The 16,329-nt window shown below is 40.4% G+C and overlaps 1 protein-coding gene across 1 annotated transcript in view; it reads right to left on the reverse strand.

The window, feature by feature from the left end:
- Positions 1 to 12,527: 12,527 nt before the first annotated feature.
- The window catches only part of TMEM65 (transmembrane protein 65), a 28,113-nt gene continuing 24,311 nt past the window's right edge, over positions 12,528 to 16,329 (reverse strand). Inside the window, exons 5-7 of the mRNA XM_009997543.1 lie at positions 15,655 to 15,697; positions 14,571 to 14,676; positions 12,528 to 13,034 (exon numbers count right to left, since the gene is read on the reverse strand). Of these exons, the coding sequence (XP_009995845.1) occupies positions 12,939 to 13,034; positions 14,571 to 14,676; positions 15,655 to 15,697 (245 nt within the window). The 3' untranslated portion in view covers positions 12,528 to 12,938. The remainder of the gene's footprint in view (positions 13,035 to 14,570; positions 14,677 to 15,654; positions 15,698 to 16,329) is intronic.

The following is a 16,329-nucleotide window of genomic DNA, read 5'->3' on the forward strand; positions in this document are numbered from 1 at the left end:
TCAACAAAATAGTCTCTCAGCCTCCTCAACCAAAGCATCTCTGATTTTCACAGCAAAACTCACCATCCAAGCTCAAAGAGTAGACTGGTAAGGCACTTCCCTGCACTCCAGCTGTCTGCCTTAATATCCATAAAGGACCACATGACCCTACAAGTTTTTAATATAGTTGGCCAATTTTACAAAAATTCTGAATTATCTTTTATTCTTTGTTTCAATATCTCAATTTTTTAGAAGCTAATCCTCATTTCCTTACCCTCTTCTGCTGACTCATCACTTTTTCCTCATCCATCCAGCTTTTAACACACAAATACTGTTTTCTTCCCCACTTCCCTGTTTGACCCACCCACTCTTTGCACTCAAAGTAAACTCCACAGCAGGAGCCAACCCCCACATACATGAAACATCCTTGTTTAGAAAAGTTTACATCCCATTTCAACCACCACAACTTTTCAATGCTACCTTCCATCCTGCCACCCCCACTGGCTTTGTTTTCCTTTCTCTTTTTCATAGAATAGTTTGGGTTGTAAGGGACCTTTAAAGGTCACCTAGTTAAACCCCCCTAAGATGAGCAGGTATATCCTCAACTACTCCAGGTTGCTGAGAGCCCTGTCCAACCTGACCTTGAACATTTTCAGGGATGGGGCACGCTCAGCTTCTCTGGGCAACCTGCTCCAGTGGATCACCACCCTCACTGCAAAAAAATCTTCCTTATATCCAGTCCGAAATCTAGTCTGATGTCTTTATATCTAGTCTAGTTTTTGCCAGCTGTGGGCTTCTGACAATTATTGGGCCTCCCACTCATGGCACTGAGTGTTCAGTATGAGCAGCTGGACTTAGCACAGTGCTGTGATGACAGTTATTTTTGTGTCTGGTGCCAAACTGATTTTTAAAAGGATCACAGCTCCCTGTTGCTGATGTAAACCCAAATCTCTCCTGGTGCCAGAGTTGTCTGGTATCAACCCTTTGTTGTCACTGATGCTGTCTGCCAGCAGCTCCCTCAATTAATGAGTTTCTTCTTCACCCACATGCCTACAGGCTAAATATCAGGTCAGCAAAGGGTTCTGCAGCCATGAGAGGCTGAGTGAGCATATCAGAGGGGTGGAAGACACACAGAAAAAAGGGGTGGCAACTTTCCAGTGGTCTCAATGTCATGCCAGGATCTACCACATTAGTGACAGAAAAGCCAGCTTTTCCACATCATAAGGATGAGGCTTTATTATCATTTGCTAAAAATGATCATGTGCCCACAGAAAGTCCTCATCTTCCAGGCTAAAGGAACCTCTCATACCTTTCTCAGTGTTGGTGCTGTCTCTCACATTATCGTGAACCCTCTGTCCAGAACACTCCTGCAAGGAGACATAAAACACTATCTTCCCACACCCAAATGATTGCAGAACAGTCAGACCAGACCCTTAGTACTTAATGTATGTATTTTGATGTTAAAATCCCAAGTGAACTGACAAATGATAAGCCCACAGCACAGGATGGCAGGAATGTGCCACACGTGTATCAACGTACAGATCTCTTTATTTAAAGGGCTGGTCTTGAGAAATAAGAAACCTCATCACAGCACAGACTTGTCCCAGGTAGACATGTCTTGCACACACAATGGGTTCACATCCTATGGCCGCTGCATCTTATTCTCAAATTTAACTGGAACAGGAAAAGGGGCATCCCCAGCTCCCCAGACACCCATCATGCACCTTATACAAACACTGCCCATTGCTAAATACAACCTATGCATCCCACATGGTGGAGAAGCAGAGCAGCAGCCACTGGACTGAAGCCCTGTCATCTGTTCAATGCACATTTTCCAATTACTAGTGTGTTCTGGGTACAACTCTGACAAATATGCTTCAAACTGCTTACAAGACCCCACACACCGTTACCAGTATCTGTTTTGCCCCAGTTTCCCAAGCTGTACAGAGAACTAGAGACTGTAGAAACAGCTGAGTAAAGAATATGAGCTGCTTTTCCAAAAGTCACCTGATTTAAGATATTGAGGCAAATCTCCAGTATGGATAAGACACTATATTTCTTTCAGGCCAAAAGCATAACAGTCTCCCTCTTTTTTCCAGTGAAGGACAGCAGCTTTTTTGTTGCTTGCCAACAGAAATGTTGGTTTGCCAATCCCACACCACAGCCAGCAATAATGCCTTTATTTTCAATGTAGTGGCCTCTAGTCCTGAAGGTGAAAGACTTCATTATAGCTTTGAGTTTGCTCCAAGTTTGGAGCACAGTCATGTTAAAATAAATTGCTTCATCCAGCACTATCATTATTGTCTTCACTGACACTCATGATTGCAGAAGTTACTCATCTTCCAGACCCTATAAGCCATATATTAAAATCATCCTACAGCCAAGAATCACAGGAGTCAGGGAAATGAATGTGGGACAGCTCTAGGAGTTACTGAACAGATCTGCAAAAGCCAACTTCACTGGGCTGGGTCACTGCAGTGACTAAGATGTACAATAGTCTTTGCTGGCTCATCTTCTCCCAGGATTCAGATGACTGGGCAACAAACCTTCAAGCCCAGTCCCACAGCCCAATGCTTGTGGTACCATGTACCACAAGCACAGGGTCCAGCCCTGAGAAGCCACAAAGCTCCATGCAATTCCCAAGCCATAAGGTGCCAACATTGGATTCACCTCCATCCACAAATCTAAAGTTTGAGGCATAATTTACAGTCAGTGAGCTAAGCTTCCTCTTCAGAAGCAGAGACACATTATCTGGAGATGTCTCTCTGGCTCTCTTGACTGTCTCAGAGGTCTGTCCTGACAGCCACAGTCCAGTGAGACAAATCCTACCTTCCAAGCAGAACGACAAGCTGATGTCCCGTAGGTTCCTCCAGCAACATTTTTTAGTGACAAAACTGTCAGATGCTACAAATTGATTCACTGTTTATAAGATCAGCAAAACCAGAGTTTCCTCACAAGGACTGAACATTTAACAGTTCTTGAAAATGATGCAAAACATGCCAGGAAAAAAGACAAAGATTGTGAGGAAAAGAAGAAAACATACTGACTGTGGTTTTTAAATGGCTTGTCAGTTAAGTCAAGAATAAGGACAGTTTAAAATATCTGGAATATACAAGACAGAAACAAAATAATTTTTGTTAATAAATAAAAATACACTTTTCCTTCAATTATTGCTCATTCTTCTGCAAGTAACAGGATACTGTAAGAAGGATTCAAAGAGCTAAGAAAGAAATGCAAACATTGTAAATACAAATTGAAATCTAATTTCACACATAGAAAGAACTGGTAACAACCATTTAGTGTTAGGTATCAGTAGGGTTGGAAGTTCAGAGGTGAGAGAAAATTTAAAATTTGCTTTGTCAAGTAAGGAAGGTTGAGACTTTAGTGGCCAGACTTCAATCACTAAGAGTGGTTAAAAGAAGGGGTATCTTTTATGATATGAGTAGGAATGATACGAGTATTTTTCAGTGCGCAAAGGCACCAAACATGGGGGTTACTAAGCATACATCCTGGAAATGACACTGCCAAATATAGACAGACCTTTTTCACAGAGAGCATTTACACATCTCTACAGCATCCATGCAAAAAGGAAAGCAAGTTCAGAAAACTTAGAAACTCTCCCATCTTTTGTGCTAACCCTCTGCACCACCACTGTTCCCTCTGCATTTTCTCACAACCTGAAGGAAGTAAGAACAATCAACCCATCACCAACGTATCAAAAGGAAGTTACCAGCAACATTTACCCAGAATAAGATGAGATGGGGATGTGAGTTTAAATACGCAAAACCCACAATGAGTCAAAGATGGTTCCAAACACAGGCACAACCACAGGACACAAACCCTGTTGTGTAAGAAGACACCGACCTCTCACTTGTCCTGTTTCTTTCTTAAGCAGGTGCTTCCTGGCAGCAGGAGCCTTCCAGACCCTGAGTCACTTGTCCTCCGGTCTCTGCTTTTAGAGGCACAAAGCGTGGTTGCTGACCTGGAGGGACTCTGCTCACCACAGGCTTTACTGTTCACTTCACCTGAGCTCATCAGAGCTGCTGATGTGGCACAACCCAGGACATGTGGTGGAACTGGTGCCAAGTGGACACCACACCTCCTGCATAGCTATGCCCAGGCTTGGCGATTGCACATGGGCATCAGAGCCCAAATCACTCCACTCACAGAGTTGCATCAGATGACTTCCTAAATCCTTCCTAAAAAACTACAGGAACCGATGCAGAGATTCATGACTCAACTAGACCAGACCACAAATGTGTGTGAGTCATAGCCTATCTGGGACACTTACATTTAAAGAGCTTTCATCTGGAAAAAAGGAAACCAGATTTGCATGAAATTATGACACAAACCAGATTATTTCAGTGGTGGGTTACTCAGGATGTCCAGAAGATCAATGGCATAACAGAAACCAAGTGAGGGCTGCATGCTTAGATCAGAGAGCAGGAAGCACAAAACCTGTGAAATCAGTATGGTAACCACACAGTGAACAAGTCACTAGCACTTCATCTTGGGTTGTGGCTGGAAAGGTCGTTTAAAGGAAATAGACAAATTATCAATAAATTAAGTGCATTGAGAATCACCATAATCTAATCAAAGTGAAACACAGACTAGCATTAAGGGGGGAAAAAAGTGCATCCTAACTTTTCTCATTTTAGATTAAGAGAAAAGAAAGTATTTGCTTACATGAGACACCATCTTAACAGCATTTATCCAGCTAGGAATTATCTGTAATAGTTTTGAAACAAGCACAAAACAAAACCAGCAACTCTTTCTCAGGCTGATTGCACATATGGGGAGCATCCTAACTTACTAAACCAGAAAACAAAAGGATCAAATAATACACGCAAAATTCATAATTTCTCTTTACTATAACTCAGTTTAAATCAGAGTCAAGTCAATACAGGACCTGCACCAAAATGGTTTTCATCAGCTGGAACTCAGAAACCTTCTAGGTTTGTAGCCACCAGTGGGATTGCCAGAATGAAAGATACTGGTTTAGACTGAAACACTGCTGTTGTTTTTGCAGACATTTTAATGAAATTCATCATTTGTCTGCATTTCTCTGAAGGCAAGCTTTATTACCTTTCTCAGATCTCTTTTGCAATTATACTCTTCAGTGTTTTGCTTTACATGGTGCCTCACACTGGCATCAGAACCACAAGTGACTCAAGGAGACACCAGCAAACCCAGCATTAAGAGGGGACAGCTGCAGAACAGTTACAAATATCATCATTATTTTGTGGGCCACAATTCTCTTAATGATTCTCTAGCAACACTGTTTGCTACATCACACCATTGGCCTTGGCCTACCTTGTGTTATACCAACACACAGGGTATGGTCACACCGGATGGTCACACTCAGAGAGTAGTGATTCACAACTTGATGTCCAGATGGAGACCAGTGACAAATGGTGTTCTCCAAGGATTGGTACTGAGATGGGTGCTGTTTAACAACTTTGTTGGTGACATGGACAGTTGACACTGAGTGTAGCCTCAGCAAGTTTGATGACACCAAGCTGTGTAGTGTGGTTGACACACTGGAGGGAAGGCCAACCTCATGAAGTTCAACAAGGCCAAGTGCAAGGTCCTGCACCTGAGATGGTGCAAATACCCCAGACAATACAAATACCCCAGGCACAAATACAGACTGGGGTGAGAATGGCTGGAGAGCAGTCCCAAAGAAAAGGACTTGGGGTGGTAGTAGATGAGAAGCTCGACATGAGCCACCAGTGTGTGCCACCAATTGTATCCTGGGCTGCATCAAAGGAAGTGTGGCCAGCAGTGCCAGGGAGGTGATTCTGCCCCTCTACTCTGCTCTTATGAGACCCACATGGAATAATGTGTACAGTTGTGGAGCCCTCAGCACAGGAAGGACATGGAGCTCTTGGAGCAAGTCCAAGGGAGGCTCATGAAGATGATCAGAGGGCTGGAGCACCTCTGCTATGAAGACTGGCTGAGAGAGTTGTAGTTCAGCCTGGAGAAGAGAAGGCTTTCAGGAAACCTCACAGCTGCCTTCCAGTACCTGAAGAGACTACAGTAAAGCTGGGGAGGGACTTTTACAAGGGTGTGTAGCAATAAGGGGCAATGGTTTTAAGCTGGGAGAGATTTAGGAGAGACATTACGAAGAAATTCTTCCCTGTGAGGGTGGTGAGACACTGGAACAAGTTGCCCAGGGAGGTTGTGGATGCCCCATCCCTGGAAGTGTTCAAGACCAGGCTGGATGGGGCTCTGGGCAACCTGATCTTGTGGGAGATGTCCCTGCCCATGCAGGGGGGTTAGAACTAGATGATCTTAAAGGTCCCTTCCAACCCAAACCATTCGATGATTCTATGATGATTATATGACATCAACTTTCAGCAACACAAAGCTGACAGCATCTAGCAGCACAGTTGTTCTAAGTATCTATTGAGTTCCTTTTTGTTGGCCACATTGTTTAACAGATTGTATTTTTCAACCAAAGTAACTTACAATGGAGAGCCCCACTGCTGTGTGACATGTGACATTTGCATCATTTGTCTCAGCAGCTGAAACAGAAACAAAAAAGTTTTTACTTACTACCCACACGGACTGTCACAGAGAACAGCCATCCAGACAGGAGCTCTTCCCTGATGGAAAGTTTCAAACGAAGTAATTTGTTTCCCTGTCACTCCACTTCCCTACCATGCTGCTTCACTTGCAATTCAAGTAGGTTTGCTTGACAACACTAAACAGTTTCCAGCCAATAAACTAGTTATTTCACATTGAAACAAACTCTTCCATTTAATGTCCATGCTAACTTGTACAATTAATAATTTCCCTGATCAGAAGCAAAATGGTCAGGCCAGGCTGATCAGAACCTGGGCAAAAGCTGGGCAAAGGACATGGATGAAACTCCAACACACTCCAAATACTCACTGTGGCTAAGAGATTAGAAGATTGTAAGAATTAGCACCAACGTCCTATTTTTGGTGCAGAGAATGTTTGCCAGTAACCTCCTGCCTGCAGAGCACAACCAATCCCACCCTGACCTGGACACCTACATCAGACAAAAAAAAAAAACATTCTCCAGTGCTGGTTTCTACCATATACAAAGGAGTTACGCTTGGTATGTAACCCAGATGAAGTTGTCCTGCTGTAACAGGGAAAGTCTACATTTAGGGAGAGAAATCCCATTTCAACAATCTCCCTAACATGAAAACTGAGAGGAAGCCTGCAGGATCTCTGCAAGTGTTCACGAGTACCCAGACCATCCACATATCACCTGAGTGACAGACAGAAATATGACATGCAACTGTGTTTTGGCTTTCCCGGGACTTTGACACTGGCTAAAATGTACAATCAGGCCATTACACTACTGGAGAGATAAGATGATGACTGTGCTAAAAGATGTAAAGGTTTCCAACACAGGTTGGAAGGAGCCTTTTCTTTTTCTAGTATCTGCACGAAGGACCTCCCTGTTCCTCACTGTGTCACTATAATTACCTTTGGCACAAACTAACACAGTTCAAAAAAAATAATTTATTTTCCCAGAGGAACCATCCCACTGCTTGTCTTTACAAGGCAACTGAGAACTATAGATGATGAGACTGCCTTTCACAGCATGACCCCCTCTTGGGATGTTTTCCCACATGCAGAGGTTCCAGTCACAGCCTGCCTCCTCATCCTCCCACCCATCAAAAGTTTTAGTGCTCTCAGAGGAAAGTGAGTAGAAGGAAAACACCACCTTTCAGTGTTCCTACACAAAATGGGGCAAGTAACTAACCACAGAACACCATGCAGAGAAAGTTACCTGTAAATCTACATCACCACCTATCTGAAACTTCACCAAAAGGAGTTTTTTCCCTCTAAAATCTAATTGGCTCTTGATGTGGTCTTTGCTACCTAGACAGTTGTACTGCACAGGTAAATCACCTGTAATCATTCTCCTCTTCCTATTCAAGGACTCCTCTGTCCAAAAGGGAGTATTTAACAATCATTTGTCTTTTGACAGATAGTTCTGTGTAGGGATTATTGGCACAATAGGTGAGATGAGCAGAAAAGTCACTTAGGAAAGGAAGCCTCATCAGCTTTCTTCCCATCTCCCAGCATGTTAAAAACATTCTGAGGCAGAGAGGACAACAGGGAAGTAGCAAGAATGCAAATCATAGGTTTTTTCCTCTTTTAACAGATGTTCCCCATGTAGGAGGGCAGCACTCCATGCTACTGCACTACCATCCTCCACAGCAGCTACCTCCTCCCAACAGAAATGGCAGCTGGTCCAATGCAGCAAATCTTGCTCTTTGGATCCATGTTTTCTAACCAAATGATCCCACTCAGCATGCTTCATAACTCATTGCAGAATAATCTATTTACTGACAGAGAATATCAATACTTACAGGTTTGGAAGGGCCAAAAACTTCTAGGCAAGAACATAAAGCTCTCTTCATAATCAAAGATGTATAAATGAGGCATCCTGATAAACATGCTTTATCAGGAACAGAACACAAAATTGACACAAAATGCATCGGGTTTAAAGTCTCAAGTAACTATGGTATTTCACAGCAACTTGGTCTCTGCACACATACACAAAGGGAGCAATTAATGAGACTATGGAGTGGCATTCATGGCTGCATCATTGTTTAAGCCTGTTGCTTAGATACCTATGGAGTAATGTGAAGGCTGTAAGAGGCCTTATCTTGGCATCATCTACTTACCAGTGAGATACTACTACAGCACTTCACACACTCTGTTGCTACCTAAGGTCACTATTCTGAATTGTAGACCAGAGGCTCAAACACTGCCCTGCTCAAACTCTAGGGACTACAATCTCCTGGGGGAGTGAGGCAAGGAAGCTGGAAGCTCACAGGTCTCTAGAAGGTGGAGTTTGTTCTGAGTGTGGGAGGTAGTCTCCCCAAACAAATCCTTCTGCCTTTATCTTGGCTGGCTTTAACATTCCAAGGTTGCCCAAAACCCTCCATCCCTGCTGCCCCAATACTATTTTGAAGGGACACTCTGGATGCTAAGGGTTCTGAACTCTGAGACCAGGGTAAAAGCCTTAAGAAACATTAAATAAAAACTTTAAAACAGGGGCTTGAATTTGTGTTATGAGATCATTAACTGCCAACTGGAATAGCTCTAGCTATTTTCTTAATATTTTAGGTTAAAAAAATTCCAGACACATAAGACTCTCAGAGCAGGACAATAATTCCTCAATGTTTTATTAAGGTCTTCAGTTCATATACTGCTGCTCTGTCAGCTTGTCACTAAACCATGTAAAACATCAGACAGAGAAGATAGAAATGTTGGCTAGAAGTGTGATAGTCTCTTTGAATAACATTAATGAAGAGTTCTACTACACATTGCAATCAGAATAGGGCAAAGGAACAGCCAACCTATGCAGGTTGTCAAAAGGAGATGAGAACATCCTTCCAGTCCAGATGTTTTACTCACAGCACTTCTTTATGCACAGACATCCACAAAAGGGACCAAGGAGCAAAAAAATGTGAAGAGCTCCCAAGTCCAGGAAAGTTCAAAAGGACTTAGTTTGCATATAAAAACTCTGATAATTCCAGAGTTCAAGTGCAAGTGGCCTTCTGGCTAATATTAATCACAAACACCACCAATTTACCATGCAAACATTTTTAATGGCTTAACTCTTCTTCTTTCAAGCATGAAGAGACTCCATGATGGTATCTCCTGTGACAGTGGCAAAGGACCACCTGCTTATCACTTAAATAATAAATTCCTGTTTTGTATAACTGAGGCTGAATACCCACAGGATATTGTTAACATTTTCCCTCCAGCATCTGGTCTAATAAAGAAACACAGAACAGCTTTGCTGCAGTACAAAACTTTACAGAAATTTCCACAATTTAATTAAAGACAATACAAAATACGTTGTCTGAATTCAAATAATTTATGTAAAAGTACATGAATGAGAAAATATTGGTGAGAAGATTTGGGTAATTTTCATGCATTTTCAGATGCATGTTCTTTGTCCATAGACATAACATACAGTCAGAAATACATGTATATTTTAAGTTACAACAAAAGCATTTTAAAATAAACAATTTCAGGTCTACCAGCCCTTTAATGCAAAAAATTCCTGTTAACACAGGAAAAAACTGATAGAATTTAAAAAATGGAGCAATACTGAAGTCTCTGAATAAGCCTTTAGTGTTTGATTTTCCTTTTATCCAGGAGGGAGAAGAAAACAGAAAACAAAGGAGTGTTTTTTTTAGTGGTCTGTCTTCTCAGATAAATGTTTTTAAGAAGTGTGATCAGAGCATCAGGGATATCTTTCCTCCATACACCCCAGAAAAAGACACCCTCCTTGTGAGGAAACAGGGTAGAGATCAGGCACAGATCTTCCGTGGCCCACAGAGCAGCACCACATCCATGCAAGAGTGGATCCCACAGGCAAAGCAAGCTACCCCTCCTGTGCTCAGGGAGGCAGCTTGGTCCCAACAAGCACTTCCTCTCAGCCTTCAGCAGAGCCATATTCAACTCAAATAATGAGTTATTTCTTCATGTTTGTACAATATTGAAACCCCAGAAGTCACCTTCTTGATTATGGTATCAGACAATGGCCTGAAACACTCAAGATTTCTCACCATGTGTCACTTGCCCTCCACATTTTAGTAGTCAGCTAAATAGCTTAACCAGACAACACGACTGAATTCTTTGAAGATATTTTAGTTGATTGATTCTTGATAAAAGCATTGGTTGCAGTACAATACCTTGACATACAGCAACAAGATGTACTCAGTTTACATGCACAAGCTATTTAACAACAGTACACAGTCCGTCCTATGGCCACTATAAAACGAACACTGCTATGACAGCTGAGCCTTCTGATTGTCATGAAAACAACGTTCCAGTTGATACTAGAGCAAAGAACAGAAGTTTGGCCACTGCTGGAAGATTCCAATGAAGATGTCAGTTTTGTAAAGGGAAACAGTGTTGGAATTACTGTAACAACAGCTACAAAGAAAACGTATGCAAAATTGTTTTGATGTGTCCTTCAGTTTAAAAAAAGAACACATGGGAAATACAGCTTTGTATAGAAACACGCCAGGAACAAAAGTACATGCAGAGGAAGAAAAGTTAAGAGTTTAAGGCAAGACAAATGTGTGGATGACTAAAAAAAACTGGTTAGTGAAGTACTGTAAACCAGCAGCAATCTTGTTGGGGAAAGAGGGAATAATTTTCTAGCAGGATTGTTTTTTGTAAGTTTGGGGGTTTTTTTGTGGTTGGAGTTATTTTGTTCATCATTATTTTTGGGTTTTGGATTTTTTTAATAAAGCTTCCAACTTCAAAAATGCAAGCCAAAGCTTCTCTCCATTTTTCTCCTATGCCTGGCTGAGGTTTCTTTCAGTTTCACAGTTTGGTCCAGATTCTCATGGTTAAATGTACAGAGTACATGCTACAGGGGATTACTCACTGCAAGTTTCCCAAGTCTGCTTTTCAAAAAACAGATACAATGCTGTCACCTTCATGAAAGGTTGATGTCAAAGTTTCAGTACTGCTGTTACAGGTAACAGGTAAGCCATGAGCTTTGTAGAACATACACACTACAATAAGACTTTTCCTGTAAGCAAATACAAGTCATAAGGGACTTTTTTTTTTTTTTTAATTATTGTTGACATTTCTTTTTAGGTTTCAGAAGTGCTAACAATTCCAACAATAAAACTTCCAAAATGCCCTGGCTGTGCCTCTCTTCTTAGTGTCTTTTCCAAATGGTATTCAAATGGGTAAGAAACCCTCTCCTCTAATCAAGTTATCAGTTTAGCACTGTACTACTGGCAAGTCAGATCCTGAAATGTTATGAATATTCAATAGTTGTAATCAATTTATTAATGATCATATAAAAAAGTACAGTTAGAGGTGACTGCACTGTCAGATCTATACACCAAGTAAGACTGCAAAAATAAAAGGCAAAAAAGGAAAAAAGGCCTCAAGTTTCTTTTTTGTTGTTATTTGACTGTCTCATAGCAAAACAAAACAAAAAACCCAGGAGCAAAGGCTTAATCTTAAACACAAAGTTACAATCTGCAGATCAGGTCCTATAATCCAGACTGATGGCAGGCCTTGCTGTTTCAAGTGAACCACCCATTAAAACCTTGCAATGCCAGCACTCATTGATACTTGAAGAGTTCCCCAGCCTCGTCCACCCACTTAATTTAAGCAGAACAACAAAAATGTTGCTTGTAGTTCTTAAAAGTTAGCCTGAATTCTTTAATACACACTCAAAACTCCAGATGACAAATTTAAGGACATGTCAACTCAATTCTCAAAATGTTCTTTACAAATTAAAAAAACAAAGGCATGAATATGGAAGTACAGAAGGAGTTAAAAAACACTAAAAAATGGACTTGGTAAAGAGCCTACACTGGAAACACTTACCTTGTCAAAGCATTAAAATTATAATCTCAGAAAGCAATTCAGAGACACTTAGATTTGTGAAAAAATGCAAACCAGATTGTCTTAGATGAAATATCTAACCTAAGGCAGTGCAAAACAATGGCTGGTGAGGGGGAACCAGTCATCTTGCAAAGTGAAGGACTTCAAATCACTTCTCACTGATCTCCTTAATATTCTGCATTGAAGGACCTGATGAACACCTGTGAAAATTTTGTCATGCAGTCACAACTGTTAAGCAACCGATGTGCAACTCAGGAGTGATACTGTCATCCATGATGAATTATTAAAGAAATAATCCATTAATTAAGGTCAAAGGGGAACATGGTAAACATCAGTTGCCGTAAGTGAAAACACTTCAAAACTTTACAATTAAATAAAAAGTTAGATGGCACCTTATAAAAAGAAGTACTGAACACAACAAAGCCACAATAAATTAGTGTTTCCATAAAACAACATGCTGAAGGTTTTGTTCCCAAGTCTATACATTTTTACTGTCTGTTAATTCCTAAATATTGACAGCATAATTGAATAATTGAGGTACAGTAGTTTACATCTGTGTATTTCTTGTAAAAAGGTTAATTTTTTTCTTCCAGTTTTTCTTCCTCATCGCCAAAGAACAACAAAGGAAACATTCCTAAAATGCAGCCAATGGTCACTCCAATAGCTTTACCCTAGAGAAAGGGGGAAAAAATTAAGTTTCTCACTGATGAGTTGTTACTTCTTTGCCACGTAGCACCAACACAACCAAGCAAACAGACGCTTTATTCTAGGTTTTAGTTGAGAGACACATTTTTCTTAGCATGCAGATCAGAAACACAATCTATGGGAAAGAGACAGACATGACAAAGTTAGAAACTGTGTGCTGTGATAAAAGACAATTCTGAATAAAGAGGAGAGAAATGACTGATGACAAGCTGCACGGGTGGTAAAGGAAGAGACAGATTCAAAGGATTAGTAGGATGTCCAGGAAAACAAGGAAGGGGCAAAAAAAAACCCCACCACACATTTTAGGTGCAATTATAAACGTATCTGCTTGTATCTAGTAAAGCAAATGATCAAAGTCAGGAAGGAGGAATTCCTTGGAAACATGATGGCTTGCAAAAGGCACAAGGTGAATAATAAAAAAAAATAAATACATTGGAAAACATTTCACAATTTACCTAGATGTAAAAATTAATAGGAGAGGAAATAATTAAGGCAACATCCAAACCACACAGATGGATAGTGCTGAGAAACTTGAGACAGCAAAAAAATAAAAAGTGAAAAAGAAAAAATGCCAAACACAGGCAAAAGTGCTCAGAAGAATGCAGTGAAGTGCAGTGACAGCCTTTTGCCACAGACTCAGCTTCCATCAAAAAAACTCTTCATGTTGGACAGACTAGAAGGCAGCCCACTGGCAGAACATGCCAGTTCTTCCCTGCTCAGTGCTTTGATCTATCACTACTAAAAGCAGACTTTTTTCCTCTTAGCTTCTCCTCAACAATTGTTGTTTCTCTTTCCTTAAATCTGCAAAGGTATTTTTCCCCGTGAAGGTTCATTCTGGCAAAGTGAAAGCAGTACCTGTTTCTTTATTCAGTTTCTTATAATCTCTTTCTTTCATATGTTTCTTATAATCTGTTTCTTTAATTAAAATATACTAACACTCTCATTGCTGAAGTGGGACTGCTTCAAATGTTCAAATGTTAGTCAGGTAATCATGCTGCAAATGAATCTGCAAGGCAAGCATCCCATAACTGAAAACCCAGGCAATGAGTATTTCTCAAACATTAAAAGCTTATCCAAGGGGAAAGCTGCTCTCATACCCGAGCCAATTACAGAATATTAGAAATGATGCATAGCGCACAGGTATATGACTAGCAAGCACTTAAAAAAGAATGCACTGGAGTAAGCTAGTAAGGGGTCATAACTTTTAAATATTCTATGTTATCACAGCCAGAGCTCAACCTAGGTACCTGCAGAGCACACAGAGTCATTGCAGATCATCCATGGCCCTAGTCACTCCTGGCTTGCTGCATACAAAGAACCACACAAGCCTGAAACAATCCAGTCTCATGATGGTCCCTCACAACTAAACCTTCCAGCAAACATGCAAAATGGTGGTGGTCATCAAGTATCTAACAGCAAAAGTGACAAAAAGCATTTACCACATATTAGTTTAAACAAAATGAGAGCTCCACACAAACAATGCCTACTTACAGGATACTCACCAAGTGTGCACTGAGACGTGTTTGCCACATATCAGCTTGTTTGGGTGTCAGATCAGGGATTGACAGACCCAGTCGTGAAGCTAAAGCTTCTACATAACCTGCAAGACTGGAAGAACATGACAACATGAACAAACAATTGTGGATCTGATGGTATATTCTAGTCAGGGTTTTGATATATCTGAGGCACCAAACTTGAATAGCCTTTTCTTCAACAAACTGACCAAGCCACCACAGGGTAAACATGAGAAAGTTTTCAGACTTCTGATGGTCACATTTTGCAACATAAGCAACACAACTTTACTAATTTTCTCACTGATTTCATATGCACTATTTCCAGAAAAAAATTATGCAGTAAGACACAATTGATGTGAATGTTGTTGTGTTTTTGCAGAGCTTGTTAAGTAACCTTTACTGGAGAAAATATTACATGCACACATAAGTACTAGGTAGTAACAAGCCATGTTATTTGCAGAAAATAAATCAGAGGGAAAGTGGAAAAAAGCAGCATAACATACAACTTTACTTTCAGGAATTGCTCAGAAATTTCCTTTAAAAAATAAAGAACTCGGCTGCATCTGTTTGTATCAGAAATAGGTATGCCTAGATCTGAAGACCTTTCAGATCTAGGCAGAACAATATCTGAGGAGGTATATTAGGTATGTTCTATCACAGCAATATATTAGATTACACCAAAAAAAGCATTTTTCCATTTTGTATTTTAATGAAAGCTCTTTTTGTAGGAAAAAGTTCTAATTCTTCCTTAAAAGCAAGAATTACTAACAAACTACTTTGAATCAGCTTAACCACCAATCCTAATTTTATCACTCAAAATATATAATAGCAGGAGAGTTATTCTGTTTCAGAACTATGGCATGGCAGTTTTAACCTCGATAAGAACCACCCTGGATCCCAATTTTTTCTTAGCAAGGACAGAATACATTTCCACAGTCATGTAGTTTACTGAAGCAAAATTCAATAGCTAGGAAAAAAATAAAGCAATTTCAGCAGTTTGTATGTTTTAGTTCAGTAGCATCAATAGTGTTTGCAAGAGAAAAAAAACCTCTTAATATACATTCAGACATACCCAAGTCCAGCTAAATCTGAAACAAGGTTCCCCAAAGCTGCAGCTGGAGAGGAGAAAAGGAGAGAATGTGGAAAGGTATTAATTGCAAACAAAACCAACCGGTTCTCCTCCCTCCTAGTGACCCTCACTCTTCTCAGTATATACAGCATAAAAGACCAGAAGTTTATTTTATTTTAGAGTTTTTCTTCTGACCTTATTAAAGATTGTAACAACAGGAGCAGACTAACAGTGATATGAATTGAAACTGTTTTCCTCATCTTATATGAAGGTAACTTGACAAATACAAAACGATAACAATGACACGTGGAAATCAATGTAACAGCTTTTCAGATTAGAGTTAAAAACGGCCTTACATGGTTGCCAGTCTCATACAGCCAATGCTGGACACCAAGCAAGGCCTTCCAGTGTCTGAAGAGGAACAGGAGCACTGGAAATAGAAGCTGTTACTTATGTACCTTTGATAAACATTCCAAAATATCCATGAACTGTGTCTGTTCAGGAGTAAATATTGTACATGTGACTGAATAAAGTTACACCCTTAAAATACGGATCTTTTGAGACAAAGCTTGCTGTGACTGTCTTGCATTGTAACAGAGAGCTGCAGATTTCCAAACAATTCACTCATTTTGCTACATTCCCCTTCCTTTAGCTATCCCCACGCTTTTGAGCAATGCT

Source organism: Chaetura pelagica, unplaced genomic scaffold (genome assembly GCF_000747805.2).
Source record: "Chaetura pelagica isolate M959 unplaced genomic scaffold, ChaPel_1.0 scaffold1, whole genome shotgun sequence".
Taxonomy (NCBI): domain Eukaryota; kingdom Metazoa; phylum Chordata; class Aves; order Apodiformes; family Apodidae; genus Chaetura; species Chaetura pelagica.